This window comes from Lemur catta, chromosome 1 (genome assembly GCF_020740605.2).
Source record: "Lemur catta isolate mLemCat1 chromosome 1, mLemCat1.pri, whole genome shotgun sequence".
NCBI lineage: Eukaryota > Metazoa > Chordata > Mammalia > Primates > Lemuridae > Lemur > Lemur catta.
The window spans coordinates 32,683,257-32,698,441 of record NC_059128.1 but is presented as its reverse complement, the minus strand read 5'-3'; the positions used below and the strand labels follow the sequence as shown (position 1 = coordinate 32,698,441).

At 36.1% G+C, this 15,185-nt stretch overlaps 1 protein-coding gene across 7 annotated transcripts in view; it reads left to right on the top strand.

Moving 5' to 3' along the window:
• FUT8 (fucosyltransferase 8) overlaps positions 1-14,336 on the top strand; it is a 266,970-nt gene extending 252,634 nt beyond the window's left edge. For 5 of the 7 annotated variants that reach the window (XM_045565543.1, XM_045565561.1, XM_045565552.1 and 2 more), the window contains 2 exons: positions 4,054-4,204; positions 13,038-14,336. In XM_045565543.1, the coding sequence (XP_045421499.1) occupies positions 4,054-4,204; positions 13,038-13,355 (469 nt within the window). In that variant the 3' untranslated portion in view covers positions 13,356-14,336. Of the gene's footprint in view, positions 1-4,053; positions 4,205-4,900; positions 5,187-13,037 lie in introns of those variants that run through there. The other 2 variants (XM_045565569.1, XM_045565572.1) reach the window with 2 other exon arrangements.
• The last annotated feature ends 849 nt before the right edge of the window (positions 14,337-15,185 follow it).

The window sequence follows — 15,185 nt, the reverse complement described above, 5'->3', positions numbered from 1 at the left end:
AGTTGACAGTTGGACTTTGGGAATAGTAAAACTTGAGTTTCCTCTTTGTAGTCAGCAGCTATAACTCCTCTCCCAGTGGTAGTCCAGGCAGCAGTTTTCTCCATATTCTGTTATAAATGTAGTAGTAGCATTTTATGCATAATTTTTTTCTCTTTGGAAATCTTTTTATTTTAACTTGTTGAGTCATTTCAAAAGATATTCTCAAGAATTTAAATGCTATTTCTTTTTCCTTCATTCTTTTACTTAAATGTTTTTCCACTTTGAATTAACACTGCTTTAGACCTCTCAGGATTAGTTTTGATACCTCAACATATCATAAAATCTCTACCATTATTTTAAGAGACCAAAAGCATGAATTAATCTCTCCACGAGCATATAATGGCCAGTGTAATCATTACAATACTTTTTTGCTTCAGGAGGGTAAAGAAATGAAGAATTAAACTTAAGTGATGTATAGGGTTCACACAGAAGAAAATCCATTTTCTGGGTAGCTTATCCTTTGAAAAAGGGGTTACAGTCAGCTTTATACATATGGCTTCTATATGAAAATGAGCAGTTAATGCTTTGTGGCTTGGTATTACACCTCAGATTTCTCTAGGTTAAGATTGGGTTCATGAGATTTTATCACCAACATCCGAGTGACTGTGGAAGCCATTCTAATGTGGCAGTATTTTAAGTAATTCACCATTAGAATGTTTAAATTACAGAGTCATTAGCAGTCAAAGAAATAAGAACTATTAAAGTTGGCTATCTGAATACTGTATTCTAAGATTATGGAGACTGGAGATGGGGTGAAACAAGAAGAAAAACAAGCCTTTAAAAATCTCCCAGCGGAAATATTTACATATTTCGTTTGTTCTTTATAAAAAATGCTGGAGGAGCTCTTCCTAAAATTAGGTACATCGAAATGAGTAAAGGCAAGAAAAATTGTTAGAAAGTTTTTGTAAAGTATTTGATTGCCCTGTGAAATGAAGAATTAGCACTGAGTGGTACATTTGTTTATTATTTTATTGTTCTTCTATAATATGCTAGACACAGTACAGGGCACTAGGAATATAAAGACAAATGGAAAATAATGTATGGCTCCTTATCTCAGGGAGTATCCAACTGGTAGATAATATACATGTCACAGATAATTATAATATAGTTAGATAAGTGTCCCGAAGGTGTCATATACTAGGTACGGTGAAATCACCAAGAGTTGTATCTCTCTCGGTCTGGAGAAAAACTTCAGAGAAAAGAAATTTGTTATTAGTTTATAACTGCAAGCTAGTCATTTGCGAATGATATAAAAATAAGTTTGTATAAGATGGAAAAAGGAAATTTCTTTTTATCATTGCCAATCTGTGGAACCACAAGATAAAAGAATTCCTCTGCTGACATACTTGAGGGCTAAAGGATAAGAATCATGTCTGTGCAGAAAGTTCCATGCTCATTATTAGAAGCGCAAAATCTCTTCCTCCCATTATTTACTTCATTGTTGTTTGTTTTTTTCCACTCTTGGTATCCTTCATGAAACTATCCGTTTGCATATAGAGATAGGCTTGAGGACCCCCTTTCAGTTTGGTTCTGAAAGTTAAGAACCATTAATGTTAGTGTTACTTCTTGGTAAATGAATCACCCCTTTCTTTGTTTCACTGAGCAAACTAAATATGTAAATATTTTCTTTGGGAGATTTATAAGGCTTATTTTTCTTCCTGTTTCACCCCATCCCCAATCTCCACAATCTTGGAATACAATATCAGACAGCCAACTCTAATAGTTCTTATTTCTTTGACTGCCGATGATTCTGTGATTTAAACACTCTAATAATGAACACTATTAGACACCCAAACCATGCTGACAAAGTTAGTCATTATTCAGGAATAAAACCTGTACTGGTTGTATTAGTTCCCCCTCTCCTCCAGCCTCCATCATCTTCATACTTATTTGTTGCTGTTTTATCCCATGCCCGAGTGTGCAACTTCATGGGGATCACATTAAAAGCATTTCTGGTTGTTTTCTTTTTAGAACAAATGTGACATTTTCTTCATCTCCCTGATTCTGAGCTGAGGAGGGAAAACTATAAAAAATAATGAGGACAAATAGATCTGAACACTAAAAAGCAGTCTGAAATAGTGCTCAGAGTCTTTGCCTTTATAGTCATTATTAGAGAGGCAAAGAAGGAAAGCTCCTTGGTGGCCATGAAATGAAGAGAAATCTGAAGCAGCTGTTAGGGGATTAGGAAAAGTCCCAGACATAGGTAGCATTCACTTGTTCATGTTTATTCACACAGCACTGTGTGAAGTGCTAGGTGCTGTGATGCAAAGGAAACTAAGGCATGATCCTAACCTTTGGGGAATACTGTTTGGAAGACAAACATATAAGCTGACTCTGAATGTTTCAGGGTTTCTAAATAGAAACTGTTAATTCTTTCAGCAGATAATCTATTCATTCATCCTCTATTATATTCCAGATTCTCTTCTAAATGCTGAGAATAATACAGTAAACAAAGCAGAATAAATGCATCCCTTTATAGCGCTTATATTCCAGTTAGAGATGATGGAGGTGGGAATGGATGCAGGCAGGAAACAAATAGTAACTGCATATTATATGAAATGACAAAAGAGCTATGGAGAAAAATTAGGAAGGTAAAAGGGATAGGGATTGCCATATTCCTCACTGATAAGGTGATATTTAAGCAGAGATCTAAAGAAATCAGGAATAAAATTAGGTGCGTGTCAAAGGGAAGAATGTTTAATAATCACATCTAATAGTTATTGAGCATTTACTACATCAGGTACTTTTTCAAGAACTTTTATATCACTTAATTCTTAGGAAATTATATAAAGTAGGTATAATTATTATCCCCCTTTCATGTAACTTCCCAAGATTTGCAACTTAACTTGAGATCTACCTTATACACTGAGAAAATGATTCACTCTATGCTAGAGAACAGTTAAACCTCTAATTCAAAGTACAATCATTTGAACATACAGTTGACTTTTTAAAAGATATCTTGTTTAATATTTTTAAACACATATCCTATCTCAAGCAAGTCAACCGAAATACTGCTTGGTTGATAGCCATAGGGAACTTGCTTTCCTAAATTTATTAGAATGGCCTTTCCATTACTGTTATTGTTTAAGAGTAAGTAGATGGTTCCTTAAGAAGGATGGGAGTTTGACTTCTTCTTTCCCTATTTGAATACCCTTGATTTCCTTCCCTTGCCTGATTGCTCTGGCTAGGACTTCCAGCACTATGTAGAACAGAAGTGGTAACAGTGGGCAACCTTGTCTGGTTCCAGTTCTAGGTGGGAATGCTTTCACTTTTTCCCTGTTCAGTATGATGTTGGCTGTGGGTTTGTCATATATGGATTTTATAATATTGAGGTATGTTCCATCTATGCCTATTTTGTTAAGAATTCTTATCATAAAAAGGTGCTGAATTTTTGTCAAATGCTTTTTCTACATCTGTCGAGAGGATCACCTGGTCTTTGTTTTTGCTTCTATTTATGCGATGAATTACATTTATAGATTTGCATATGTTGAACCATCCTTGCATCTCTGGGATGAAGCACATTTGATCATGGTGGATTTTTTTTTTTTTTTTTGATGTGCAGCTGAATTCCATTAGGTGGGACTATTGGTTCTCAAAAATTTTTTAAATATTCATCCCTTAACTTCTTTGTTATATCAACTTGTAATATCAATGACGAAGACATTTACAAAGCCTAAAGCAAATCTGAATTATCACAAATTCTAAATTAAAAATTTAAATGAAATTTTATGATATTTATATTCTAAAGGAAAAGTTCAATGTATATGTAAGCACTTTGAATAAACTCTTAGAAGTTACTCATTACAAAGAGAATAGCTCAATAATGTTTTGTATACAGAGCATTCCAGAATGGTTCTTGCCCCACTAATGGATTTAAAGATGCCTCATGAACTACACTATTGAATGCCTTAATTAAAGTTCTCTTTGAGAAGCTCTTTGTCAAAGTAGCAAATCTACATCCTGATGGGATACTGTGATTTCAGTGACCATGAATAAATTTCTTTGTTTTCTCAGGTACCCCAATTATGAATTTATTAGTGATAATTCTATCTCTTGGTCAGCTGGACTACACAATCGATATACAGAAAATTCACTTCGGGGTGTGATCTTGGATATACATTTTCTCTCTCAGGCAGACTTCTTAGTGTGTACTTTTTCATCCCAGGTAAGTGTTAGTAGGGCTTTTTAATGACCAATACTTTCTGGTCATAAAGGACCAAACTATTATTTGTGTGTCTGTGTGTTTTTAATGTTAGTTATCGTGACTCAGATATAATTTTCCTGGTATTTAGTATTTCCCTTTTGTGGAAAAATGAAAAGATCCCATAAAATAGCTATTTGAGTGCATTGAATATTTAGTTGTTAACAAGCAATGTTGTTTACAAGTAATATTTAGTTGTTTACAGTCTCCACTGAAGCTGGTTACTTGAGTTGTTTAAAGTACTTGGCTTGTTCACAGCATTTAACAGAAACAGCAATAATTAAGATTACTTAATACCTTCCTAATTTTGCATATAGTCAATATGTAACCAGAATCCATCCATTTCTACACATCAGTGCACTGATACTGAGAGGCTTAAGTGTTCCACATTTTGCCTCACTTGATTGCTTTGTAGAAAAAAAGAAAGAGTAAATGTAATTCCTTTTCAAGTTCTATTACATTTCTGCCAAGCAAGAAACTGTACATTAAATGTAAACAATACAATAACACAATCATTCTTTAAGTTTAATTGTGGCAGACAATTATATTTTATGGGGATAGTGTGTGTGTTTTTATGAGTGGTCCAATCAGCCTTATATGCCCAGTGGAATGTCAGTATGACAATATTTATTGTGGATTTTATTCTGCTCTCTCATTTAGGCACATATTACTGGTTAGTTCATTCAACCAGCTGTTAAATGACTGTGCTCAAAAGTATACTAGGTGCAGATGGGATTTCAAAGGAGATTGAAGATACGGCTCTCGCCTTGGTCCAGAATCTAATAAGCAAAATACTCAATGTGAAATAACTAGAGGATGATTACCAAAAAATATAAATCAGTATAAGATAAATGTATACTTAAATGCTGAGAAGAAGCAGAGAAAAGAAAATGTGAAAAAGGAAAGCCACATCATTTTCATGGGAGTATACTTCAGAGAGAATAAATAAATGGACAGTTTTTTATTATATGACCGTGTACATTGTCATGATGGGATGGTGATATGATTTTTGGAAAGATAACTTCCCAGGAAAGGGCTACAGATTCCTTCAATATGGAGTAAGAATACAAAGACAGATGCACAGAACAGGAATGACATAGCAGCAGTCCTAATCAAAAGAGAAAATTTCTTGGCCTTCAAGTTCCCATGAAGGCATCTACTATTGATGTTTCTCCCTAATTGGGCTGAGAATCCTATCTATGAGAAGCTCCCTTTTCCATTCCCATTGCAGGAAGAGGGCAGACATTTATAACTACTTGGTCCCTCCCAACTATTTTTGAGAATTTGGCCACGTACCTACATGATCAACAGATACATGTAACTAGTAACAACATCTACGCATTCCTGATGCTTATTGTTAGAATGTGTCACTTCCCCAGATGTACCAGCTTCCCTGTAGGCCTAGATTTTATGCCTGCCTGAAGTTAATTCCTCTAGTCCAGGGTTTCTCAAACTAGGCACCACTGGCATTTGGGGCCAGATAAGTCTTTATTGTGAGGAGCTGTATTGTGCATTGTGGGATATTTAGCAGTATCTCTGGCCTGTAGCACCCTCACCTCAAGCCAACATTGTCAGATGTCCCTTGGGGGGCAAAATTGCCCTGGTTGAGAACACTGTTCTAGTCATAAGGCTGTATAATTAAATAAATAAATATAGGTATGTCTGAATGTTTACTGACCTTACATGTAGGTAGGCACTGAGACTTACAGGGGATGTGTTCATGCTTTGCTTTCCTTCTTCTAGCCCCACTTAGTAGTAGTTAGGCTCATTCTGGAATGGAAAGAAAAAGGATTTTCTTTTTTTTTTTCCTTTTCAATGATGTACTTTAGAGTTTTTGGTTCTCATAACTCTAATTTTGACCCCTAAATGAGGACTTCTGTCACTTCATGATGATAGAATTCTTTTCAGCTTTAAGGAGAATATTGTCCTACTATTTTGTTCTGTTTTATGCACAATATCAACCACAATATGTTCACACCTTGGGTCCAGAGAAGCAATTCATATGGAGAAAGAGTGGTGTTGAGAGGACTTTTTGTATCTAAAGGAATGAGATTCATGCTTATATATTGTGTTGCATCTAGAAATTCTTGGCAGTCAAAGTTCACCAAAAATAATTTCTGCTCATTTGAACCAAAGCAAAACTCAAACAATATTTGTTTCCAAAAATAGACTTGAAATACCTTAAAATATTTTACATTAGGGTTCAGAGTAAAAATTTAACAGTAACAATACCCTACATTTATATAGTGAGTGGCAGTTTGCCAAGTGTAATCATCTCCATTATTAGTGCATACCTTATTTGATGACTAACAGCTGTAGTATTTGAAATTGTGGAATAATTCCACATTCAATGATAAATATTTGGGCTTACTTGCACCACAGTATTTTTTCAAATATTTTTAGTAAAGACGTATTTAGTACAGTTTAGTATTTTTGCAGTATGATTGAAATTTGTTGCTACATTACAGCAATTTCCTTGCTATAAACCAAAATTGGAATTGTTTGAAAAATGCCCTGGAAATGTCTCATGATCATCACCAATGGAGCTTGAGAAAAAGTCACTGATAGGATCAAAATGCCAAGCCATTGACTTCACTGGGCAGAGAACAAGAACGAGGCTATGTGAGCTCTGGTGTCAGACTATCTGTATTTGAGTCCAGCTTTTGACCATCTAATAGCTATGTGGCCTTGAATAATTACTTACCCTATCTCTTGCTATAGGTTTTTTTTCCACCTGTAAAAAAATAATAGTACCTCTTGCATAGAGTTTTTGTGAAGATTGAAGAGTTGTTAAAAGTAAAGCAGCACCAAGAATAGTACTCAGCAATATAGTTTTAAACACATTAGTTGCTATTATTACACCTAGAAACAGTTACAGGAATATCTTTGCCTACAGTATTTATTTTGCAGCTCTTTTTTCACATAGCTCCGTCTCAGACTATAAGCTCTCACATTTTGGTAGGACCATGAAACGTTCTATGTAAGGACTCCATTAGCTCTGCTTGTGATCATGTGTAATGCTTGGGGTCCACCTGATCATCATGTGCATTGACCAGATATAACAATTTTTCATAAAGAAGAGTAACCAGCAACATTAAGCATATTGATTTCTCTGTGCCAACATACCACCTTAATTCCATTTTGTTTAGCTTATTGAAAGAAAACATAGCCATGTGATATGAATTTTCAGAAACACAATTTCTTCATTCCCAAAGGGTGATTGATAAGTCATAGTGTTTGCTATGACAAGTGCAAACTTGTATATGTATTGACTTTAGGGAAATTAATCTTCAGACTTTCCTATATATGCCACAGGCATGCTAGAAAATGGGGAAAGACAGGAGGCAGAGGCAGGAGGATCACTTGAGCCCAGGAGTTCAAGGTTGCAGTGAGCAATGATCATGCCACTGTACTCCAGCCTGGGTGACAGAGTGAGACCTAACTCTTAAAAAAAAAAAAAGAAAGAAAAAGGAAATGGGGAAAAACTAAAGCCATATGCATCCAGAAGAGTAACAAAAGATAAAACATTGAGAATCAAGTCTCAGCCCAGAATAAAACACAGGCATCCAACTCTCAACTTCCCTTGATGATAATCTCATATCCTAAGAGATGATTAGAAAGTGATACAGTTTCATATGTTCTTCATAATGCTTTGACAATCCTTAAGTTGCACTCATGTAAACTGTCTGTCTCCTATATGCTATCCTTTAAGGAATGGTATACCATATAACAATAGAGAGAAAGAGTTGACCTGTCACCCATGAGCTATTGTAGACAATACTGGAGAGATGAAATGCCATGCTAGAAGGAAAAACACAAGGCTTGATGTCTGAAAAACTGCAGGCACAAGTGTCAAGGCACTTTAATCAGGATTCCTCATAAGTTTTTAGACTCATCCCCCTCAGTCTTTGGGCTTCAAATCTTTCTTGGTTTTATTTCCATAGTGAGGTCTGGGAATAATCTGTCATTAAGTGAAAAGTTTTTAAAAGCCAACAATATGGCTCTACTCTAATTTTGTTACTGTTGCTCTTAGTTTTCTGAATCCTTTCACCAGAGCTGTTTCTCAAGCCAGGTTTGTCCTAAAAGCCTCATAAATTGAATAGAACAGTCCTCTGGATTTAATATGAAAATTGGAAGCAATATTAGTATTTTCCGAAAGCATCAAGTGAATTTTGAATGCTATACAGTCACATTCTAACCTATTCTACCAATACACTAATCTTGTTCTATGTTAATGGAAATTGCCTATGTCCGAAGAATCTACTTAGTCACTTAAGTTATTTTCTTATTTGATGACACCATCTTAAATCTGAGGCAAAGAAATTATAGTTGGAGAAATAACAGCAGTTGATAGCCCAATTGTAGACAGGCAAAACATCAAAAAGGTTTTTTGAAAATATTGCTTATCAAATTCTGGAATCAATTTTTAGTACTCTGGAATTTGATTTAAATAAATGGATATAGGTGCTCACTTTAAAGACTTTAACATTGTTAAAGTCAGCATTGTTTAGTGAGCAGTCAACAGTGCTCAGTAGTTTCAACCATTAAAAATCAACTTAGGACAAAGTTACTTTTTTCCTTTGTGACACCTCCCTTTATGGCAGTTATTACAACACTTTCATGGACTCTGTGGTCTAATTCCGCAGGCACACATGATGCAACTGGCTTCATTACACTTTGAATCAGATTTTGGAAGGTCTATAGGGCAAAACCAAGAATTACATTAACTACTCCAGACAGATGGCTCTGGATAGGAATTTCCATTGAGGTATGGCTCCTGAAACAACAGTGAATACCGGTTGAGTACCATGGAGAAAGCACGGGGTAAAAAACCCAATATGTGACCCCTGTGACTGCTTCCCAAAGCAGAAGGGTACCTTTCATCAGCATAAGCTCTAGCTTGCAATGATGAGTACTGCACTATGCAGCTGTTATATTGCTTTAATCCTTTTGGCATTCCTTACAGGGAAGCAAAGACCTTGGTCTTACTCTCTCATTGTATAGGAAAACAAAGTAGTTTATAGGAAAAGTACACAGATCTCCCAGCATCACCCAATGGGACAAGAACCCACTTGCAACTTCTCACACTAGGAGAGCCTCCTGGCCCTATCTGTTTTGACAAAAACAAGATCTCATCTGTTCTGAGAAAGCTTTGGGGGCTCATGCAAACTCAGCTGGCTTCTCCTAAGGGGTGAAATTCAGACTAATGGACACCCCCCCCTTTTAATCGTTTTTTTGAAATACAACCATATCTGTGTTTTATCCTTTTGCAGGATTTTTGCTGTTACCCATTACTGTGTGCTCAGTGGTGTACTAAAAATTATAGAGTGCCATGTCAACCCAGAATGAAATAAAACATACTACATGTGGCCAGGCACTGCTTTGGAAACCGTAGATTGCTCCTCTGTCATGCTACCTGTCAAGTATCAAACCTGAGTATTGGCATCAGCTGGAAGCCTTCATTTACCTGCCATGTGATTTGAATTTGTAAGCTCAGAGAGGAAGCATGAGGATTAGGTGAAAATATCAACATAATACTATTCTTTCTAGCCCCTTGTAGTAAAATGCCCATGGTTGATATATACAGTTTTTGTAATTACTCACTCAGAATGTTATATCTGGACCTTAATGATTAAATATCACCCATGGACTTGCATCTCCATTACTTGCATGTCCATTACTGGGCTGGTATTATGCATGGAGCAATACTTATTCAACAGATACCTGTTGAGCACCTACTATATGGCAGGGATTGTTCTAGGTGTTTTTCCTAAGGCAGTTTTGTCTGTGGTTGAAAGCACATACTGTAGAGCCTGAAAGAGTTCTAACTGTGGCTGTGCCATTTACTAGCTCCTTTCTTATTTTTATTTTTTGAAATTCATCTTTCTGTGGCTAGTTTCTTTATCTGTAAAATATGAATAACAATAGTACCTCACAGGTTTGTTGTGAGAGTTAAATGAGTTGAGAGGAGCTAGGGATAGAACACATTATTGTAATACTGCCTAGAACATAATCTGTGCTCAATTAGCCTTAGCTGCTATCATTACATCATTACAGACTTTTCTCCTCCCCTCCTCTCCCCTCCCTTTCCCTCTCCTCTCCTGTCCTCCCCACCCCTCCCGTCCCCTTCCCTCCCCTCTTTTTGGAGATAGGATCTTACTTTGTTACCCAGGCCGAAGGGCAGTGGCACAGTCATAGCTCACTGTAACCTCAAACTCCTGGGTTCAAGTGATCCTCCTGCCTCAGTCTCTCAAGTAGCTGGGACTACAGACACACACCACAACGCCTGGCTAATTTTTTAATTTTTATTTTTTGTAGAGATGGGGGTTTTGCTATGTTGCCCAGGCTGGCCTCAAGTGATCCTCCCACCTCAGCCTCCCAAAATGCTGGGATTACAGGCATGAGCCACCACGCCCAGCCTCATTATACATATTCTTATAAGAAAATTAAAGACCCACATCTGTGTGGCACTGGTGTGCTTAGAGAGGCCTACAGTCCACATGTTTCTTAAGAAACCTCTCTTACATTGGCCTACTTCAGTGTCTGAAATTTCTACTGTAGTTTTTTTTTTTTTTTTGGTTTAAGAAAACACATGTGTTATCCACCAATGCTAACATATTGACACCTGTTAATACCAAAACATAGACTAATTATTAGGATTATTCCCCCTCCCCCCCAAAAAAATAGCAGGTCCCTAAGGGTGTGGGACAGAGTACTATATTGTTTTTATAAGAGTAAGATAGTAAGAGTGGAGAAGAGGAAACACATAGGGTTCATTTCCACAGTAGAAATTGTGATCATCCTAAGAGTAATACAAGGTCCTGCATTTCTGGCTAGGGATGTCTGAAAAGTGGGTTGGAAGGACCCTGAAAAGAAGACTGTCAGGTTTGCTTAAGGCTGGCTCTGGCTTTATGTTGTATATTTCTTGTGTTATAGTGTGAACATGAAGAATAGGATTTGCAAGAGAAAATACGTATAGCAGTTACAAGCATATGCAGATTGCCTGGGTTCCAACTTGAATCTACCATTTATTAATAGTGTAACCTTGGGCAAATGCCTTAACTTCCCTTTGACGTCTGTAAAATGAGCATAATGATAGAATCTTCTGGGGATAATACCTAAAATCAATGTCTGACAGTTAGCAAAAGCCTGGTAAATTTTATTAGCCTCTATCATGGTTATTGTAGTTGGCTATTATTGGAGCTGCTTTGTTTTAATTATTTAGTTTCTTGTTTTCCTGAGTCCCCACTTAATTTTACTTGCCTAGTGTGAGCCTTTAGCTGAATTTGAAGTTCAAAAGTTCTAAATCTTTTTGATCCCCATTCTATTATGGTCTCAGTATTCTACTGGTGATCTCAATTGTATCATGACATTTCCAGTATAAACTTAGTTTGTTGGGAAAGTAATAAACTTGAAAGCAAAGTTTTCATTGTCTTGGTTCTTTGTCTAGTTGAAATTCTAGCACAAGAATTTGGGCAAATCTCCTTCTATTTTAGTCCCTCTGCAAAATTAAAAATACTATCTAAACTTAGTTTCATTTGAAAATTACATATAGCATTTGAAAATTGCCCCTCATGTTTCTGTAATTCATATTCTCTAAGAAGTTGAGGTGATGATTAACCTAATCAGATTCCATTTGACCATAAGAGTTAACAATAAGCGTCTCCTTTCAGTTTTTGATCTTCATAAACTCCATGGTTTTAAAAGACTGCCGTGTAATCCTAAATTGCTCCACTGATCAGATTAACAATTACTATTAGTTGTGTCATTTTAAATAAATGTAAAAATATTGGTACAGTAACAATAAAACTTCATTAACTGAGAAGACCACAACTAGAGATTTAGGAAAATTTAATGAGTCAAGTTCTCTGTTCACATTGATAAAGGAACTATTTTCTAAGCAAAATAATATTCTCTGTCTTCACTTATTCTTTAAAAAGTTTCTGAAACCCATTTACTCTATAATGAATCTATTAATTGCTTAAAATGTTATCCTTCCATGAAGATAGTTACAGTTTAACTTCATCACCAAGCATTAAGCTCAAGGAATGAAGCTCATATTGTGGAATTTCACCTGCTATCTGGTGGGCAGGGGAGGTATTCTTTGGACAGAAGGATCTTTTAAATAGCTTTAAGACTACACTAGTCAGGTAGGTGCATCTTCCCCAAAGACGAACCCAATTTATGTCAGTCCAAGCATACTTTTACTATTTACTTAGCACACTTAAAACTTTTTAGAACAAAAATGGCAGATATGCTTTAGCTCACTTGCCAGTACTAGTTGATTATTAGTAATTACATGAATCTCTTGAGAAGAGTTCTGAGAGCAAGTTCTAAATTAACAGAAAAGAGTGTGTGATTCATTAACAGTGAATGAAGGAAAGGAAGCAACAGCATTTGTGTTAAACATTTACAATCCTAATCCTAAACTTCAAATTCTTCAAGGGCACAATCTGTGTCTTACTTGTCTTTGTATTACCAATGCCCAGCCTGGACCACTTTGTGGCTCTTAATAAATGTTTGTTAAAATTAACGGATTCATGTTCCAGTATTTTGTACTATTCAAAGAGAGATTTTCATTGTAATAATCTTTGTTGGATTTAAAAAAAAAAATCCAAGCACAGAGATGAAGAATGACTTACACCATCTTCTGAGAGCAAATGGACTGAAAGGTTGTGAGTGGAATCCACTTTTCTCAGCCTTTCAGTCCTGGAGCCCATCTCTCTGGCCAAGGGCTTTTAGATTGCTATGAAGGAGAGCTTTTATATACTAAAAAATTTTTTTATTCTTTCCCAAGGTCTGTCGAGTTGCTTATGAAATAATGCAAACACTGCATCCTGATGCCTCTGCAAACTTTCATTCTTTAGATGACATCTACTATTTTGGGGGCCAAAATGCTCACAACCAGATTGCCATTTATCCTCATGAACCTCGAACTTCAGATGAAATCCCCATGGAACCTGGAGATATTATTGGTGTGGCTGGAAATCATTGGGATGGCTATTCTAAAGGTGTCAACAGAAAACTGGGAAGGACGGGCCTATATCCCTCCTACAAAGTCCAAGAGAAGATAGAAACTGTCAAGTACCCCACATATCCTGAGGCTGAGAAATAAAGTTCAAATGGAAGAGATGGACAACCAAACTCAGTTGAAACCATTTGAGCCAAACAGTATATGAAGAAGGTCCTGACCTAACAACATGTGGTTCAATGAGTAGACACCTTCAGCACCAAGAGCAGCAGAGGCTTCAGTTGGTGGAATTCCTCTTTAACAAGGGCTGCAATGCCCTCAAATCCATGCACAGTACAATAATGTACTCACATATAACATGCAAACAGGTTGTTTTCTATTTTGCCCCTTCTTTCAATATTATGTCCCCATGAAAAAAACACTGCCACATTGTGTAATTTAAGTGACACAGACATTTTGTGTGAGACTTCAAACATGGTGCCTATATCTGAGAGATCTTTGAGACCTATTGAGAAGTCCAGAACAGCTCCCTACTCTGGGGAAGTTGATTCTTAGTCAGTGGTGGTATTGTGACCACTGAATTCACTCCCACCAACAAATGCAGAATGAGAATCGTTGTTTTTTTCCTTTATAAGGTTGTCTGGATATTTTTTTTTTAAGTAATTGCATCAGTTCATCCACCTCATCATTAATAAGTGAAGGGTACATCAGAAAATAAAATATTCACTCTTCATTAGAAACTTTTGTAAAACAATGCCATGAACAAATTCTTTAGTACGCAATGTTTCTGGACATTCTCTTTGATAACAAAAAATAAATTTTCAAAAGGAACTTTGTAAAGTTTCTAGAATTTTGTATCATTGGATGATGTCGTAATCAGCTTTATAATGGAAGAACTATGACAAAAAGAGTTTTATAGTTTTTCAGCTTTCCTACTTTTTGTTTCCTGTTTCTCATATAATAACTAATCACTTAACTCAAAGAGACATTTGTTTATTTTAATACTGAAAACTGATTTTAGTTGGTGCACATTACAAAGTTGCTAAGAACACTCTTTGGGAGCTTTTATTCTCTTATTTTGGACATTTTAAAAATTGAATTAAATAATCATATTCCTTGCTTTCAGAGGAACTGTTACCTCCATTTCTAAAACTACCCATTTCAGGTTTGTTTGTTAATCTTCCTTATTGTGGTTATTACCACGTTTTGTGAGCTGGACCCTGTTGTTTTATCCAGGAACCAATTTCTGTGCTTTCCTATCATATCCCACTTTTGAGAGTATCAGGAATCTTTAGGTTCTGGGACGCTGACTCTGTTTCTGAGGTATATTTCACGGTATGTAGAATTTGGTGACCAAGGGAAAGAGGGGCCAGTGTGAGACCCAAAATGGACTTGGGATTATCTCTTCCAAATACTTCCTTTTAGTTATTCCATGTTAGAATCACTTCAGAAGATAAGACTTTGATGTTATTCTTCTGAATATCACTGTTCTCATAAAAACACTCCCTGTGTATATGTAAACTGCCTTCTACAGACACAGGAGTTCTACTTTCCCAAAGGAAAATTTGATCCATGCAGGAACCAGTATCAGCCTGATGTTAAATGTCAGGGATCCCAGACAGAAAATCTCAGTTAGACTTGGCCTTCACATCCTCCCTAAATGAACATACCTGTATGTAAAATCTCCCCACCATACTTTCCTAAATTCCTTCTACTTCTTAAGCCTTCCAAAGAACAAAAATTAACTACCAATAGTATCATTAAGCAATTTTCCATTTAGTTTTCATACAAATAATAGTCATTTGAAACAAAATCTCCAACTGAGCAGAGGTAATTTTGAGTATGAGTTATTTTCCAACTCCCATCTCACTTGTCATCAGAATATCAGTAACTATGGATCTGGTTTGTGCCCTTGTAGACGAGCTAAAGGTAAATCAGTCTTTTTCCATTGCCAGATTGACCCAGTTCCAGAGG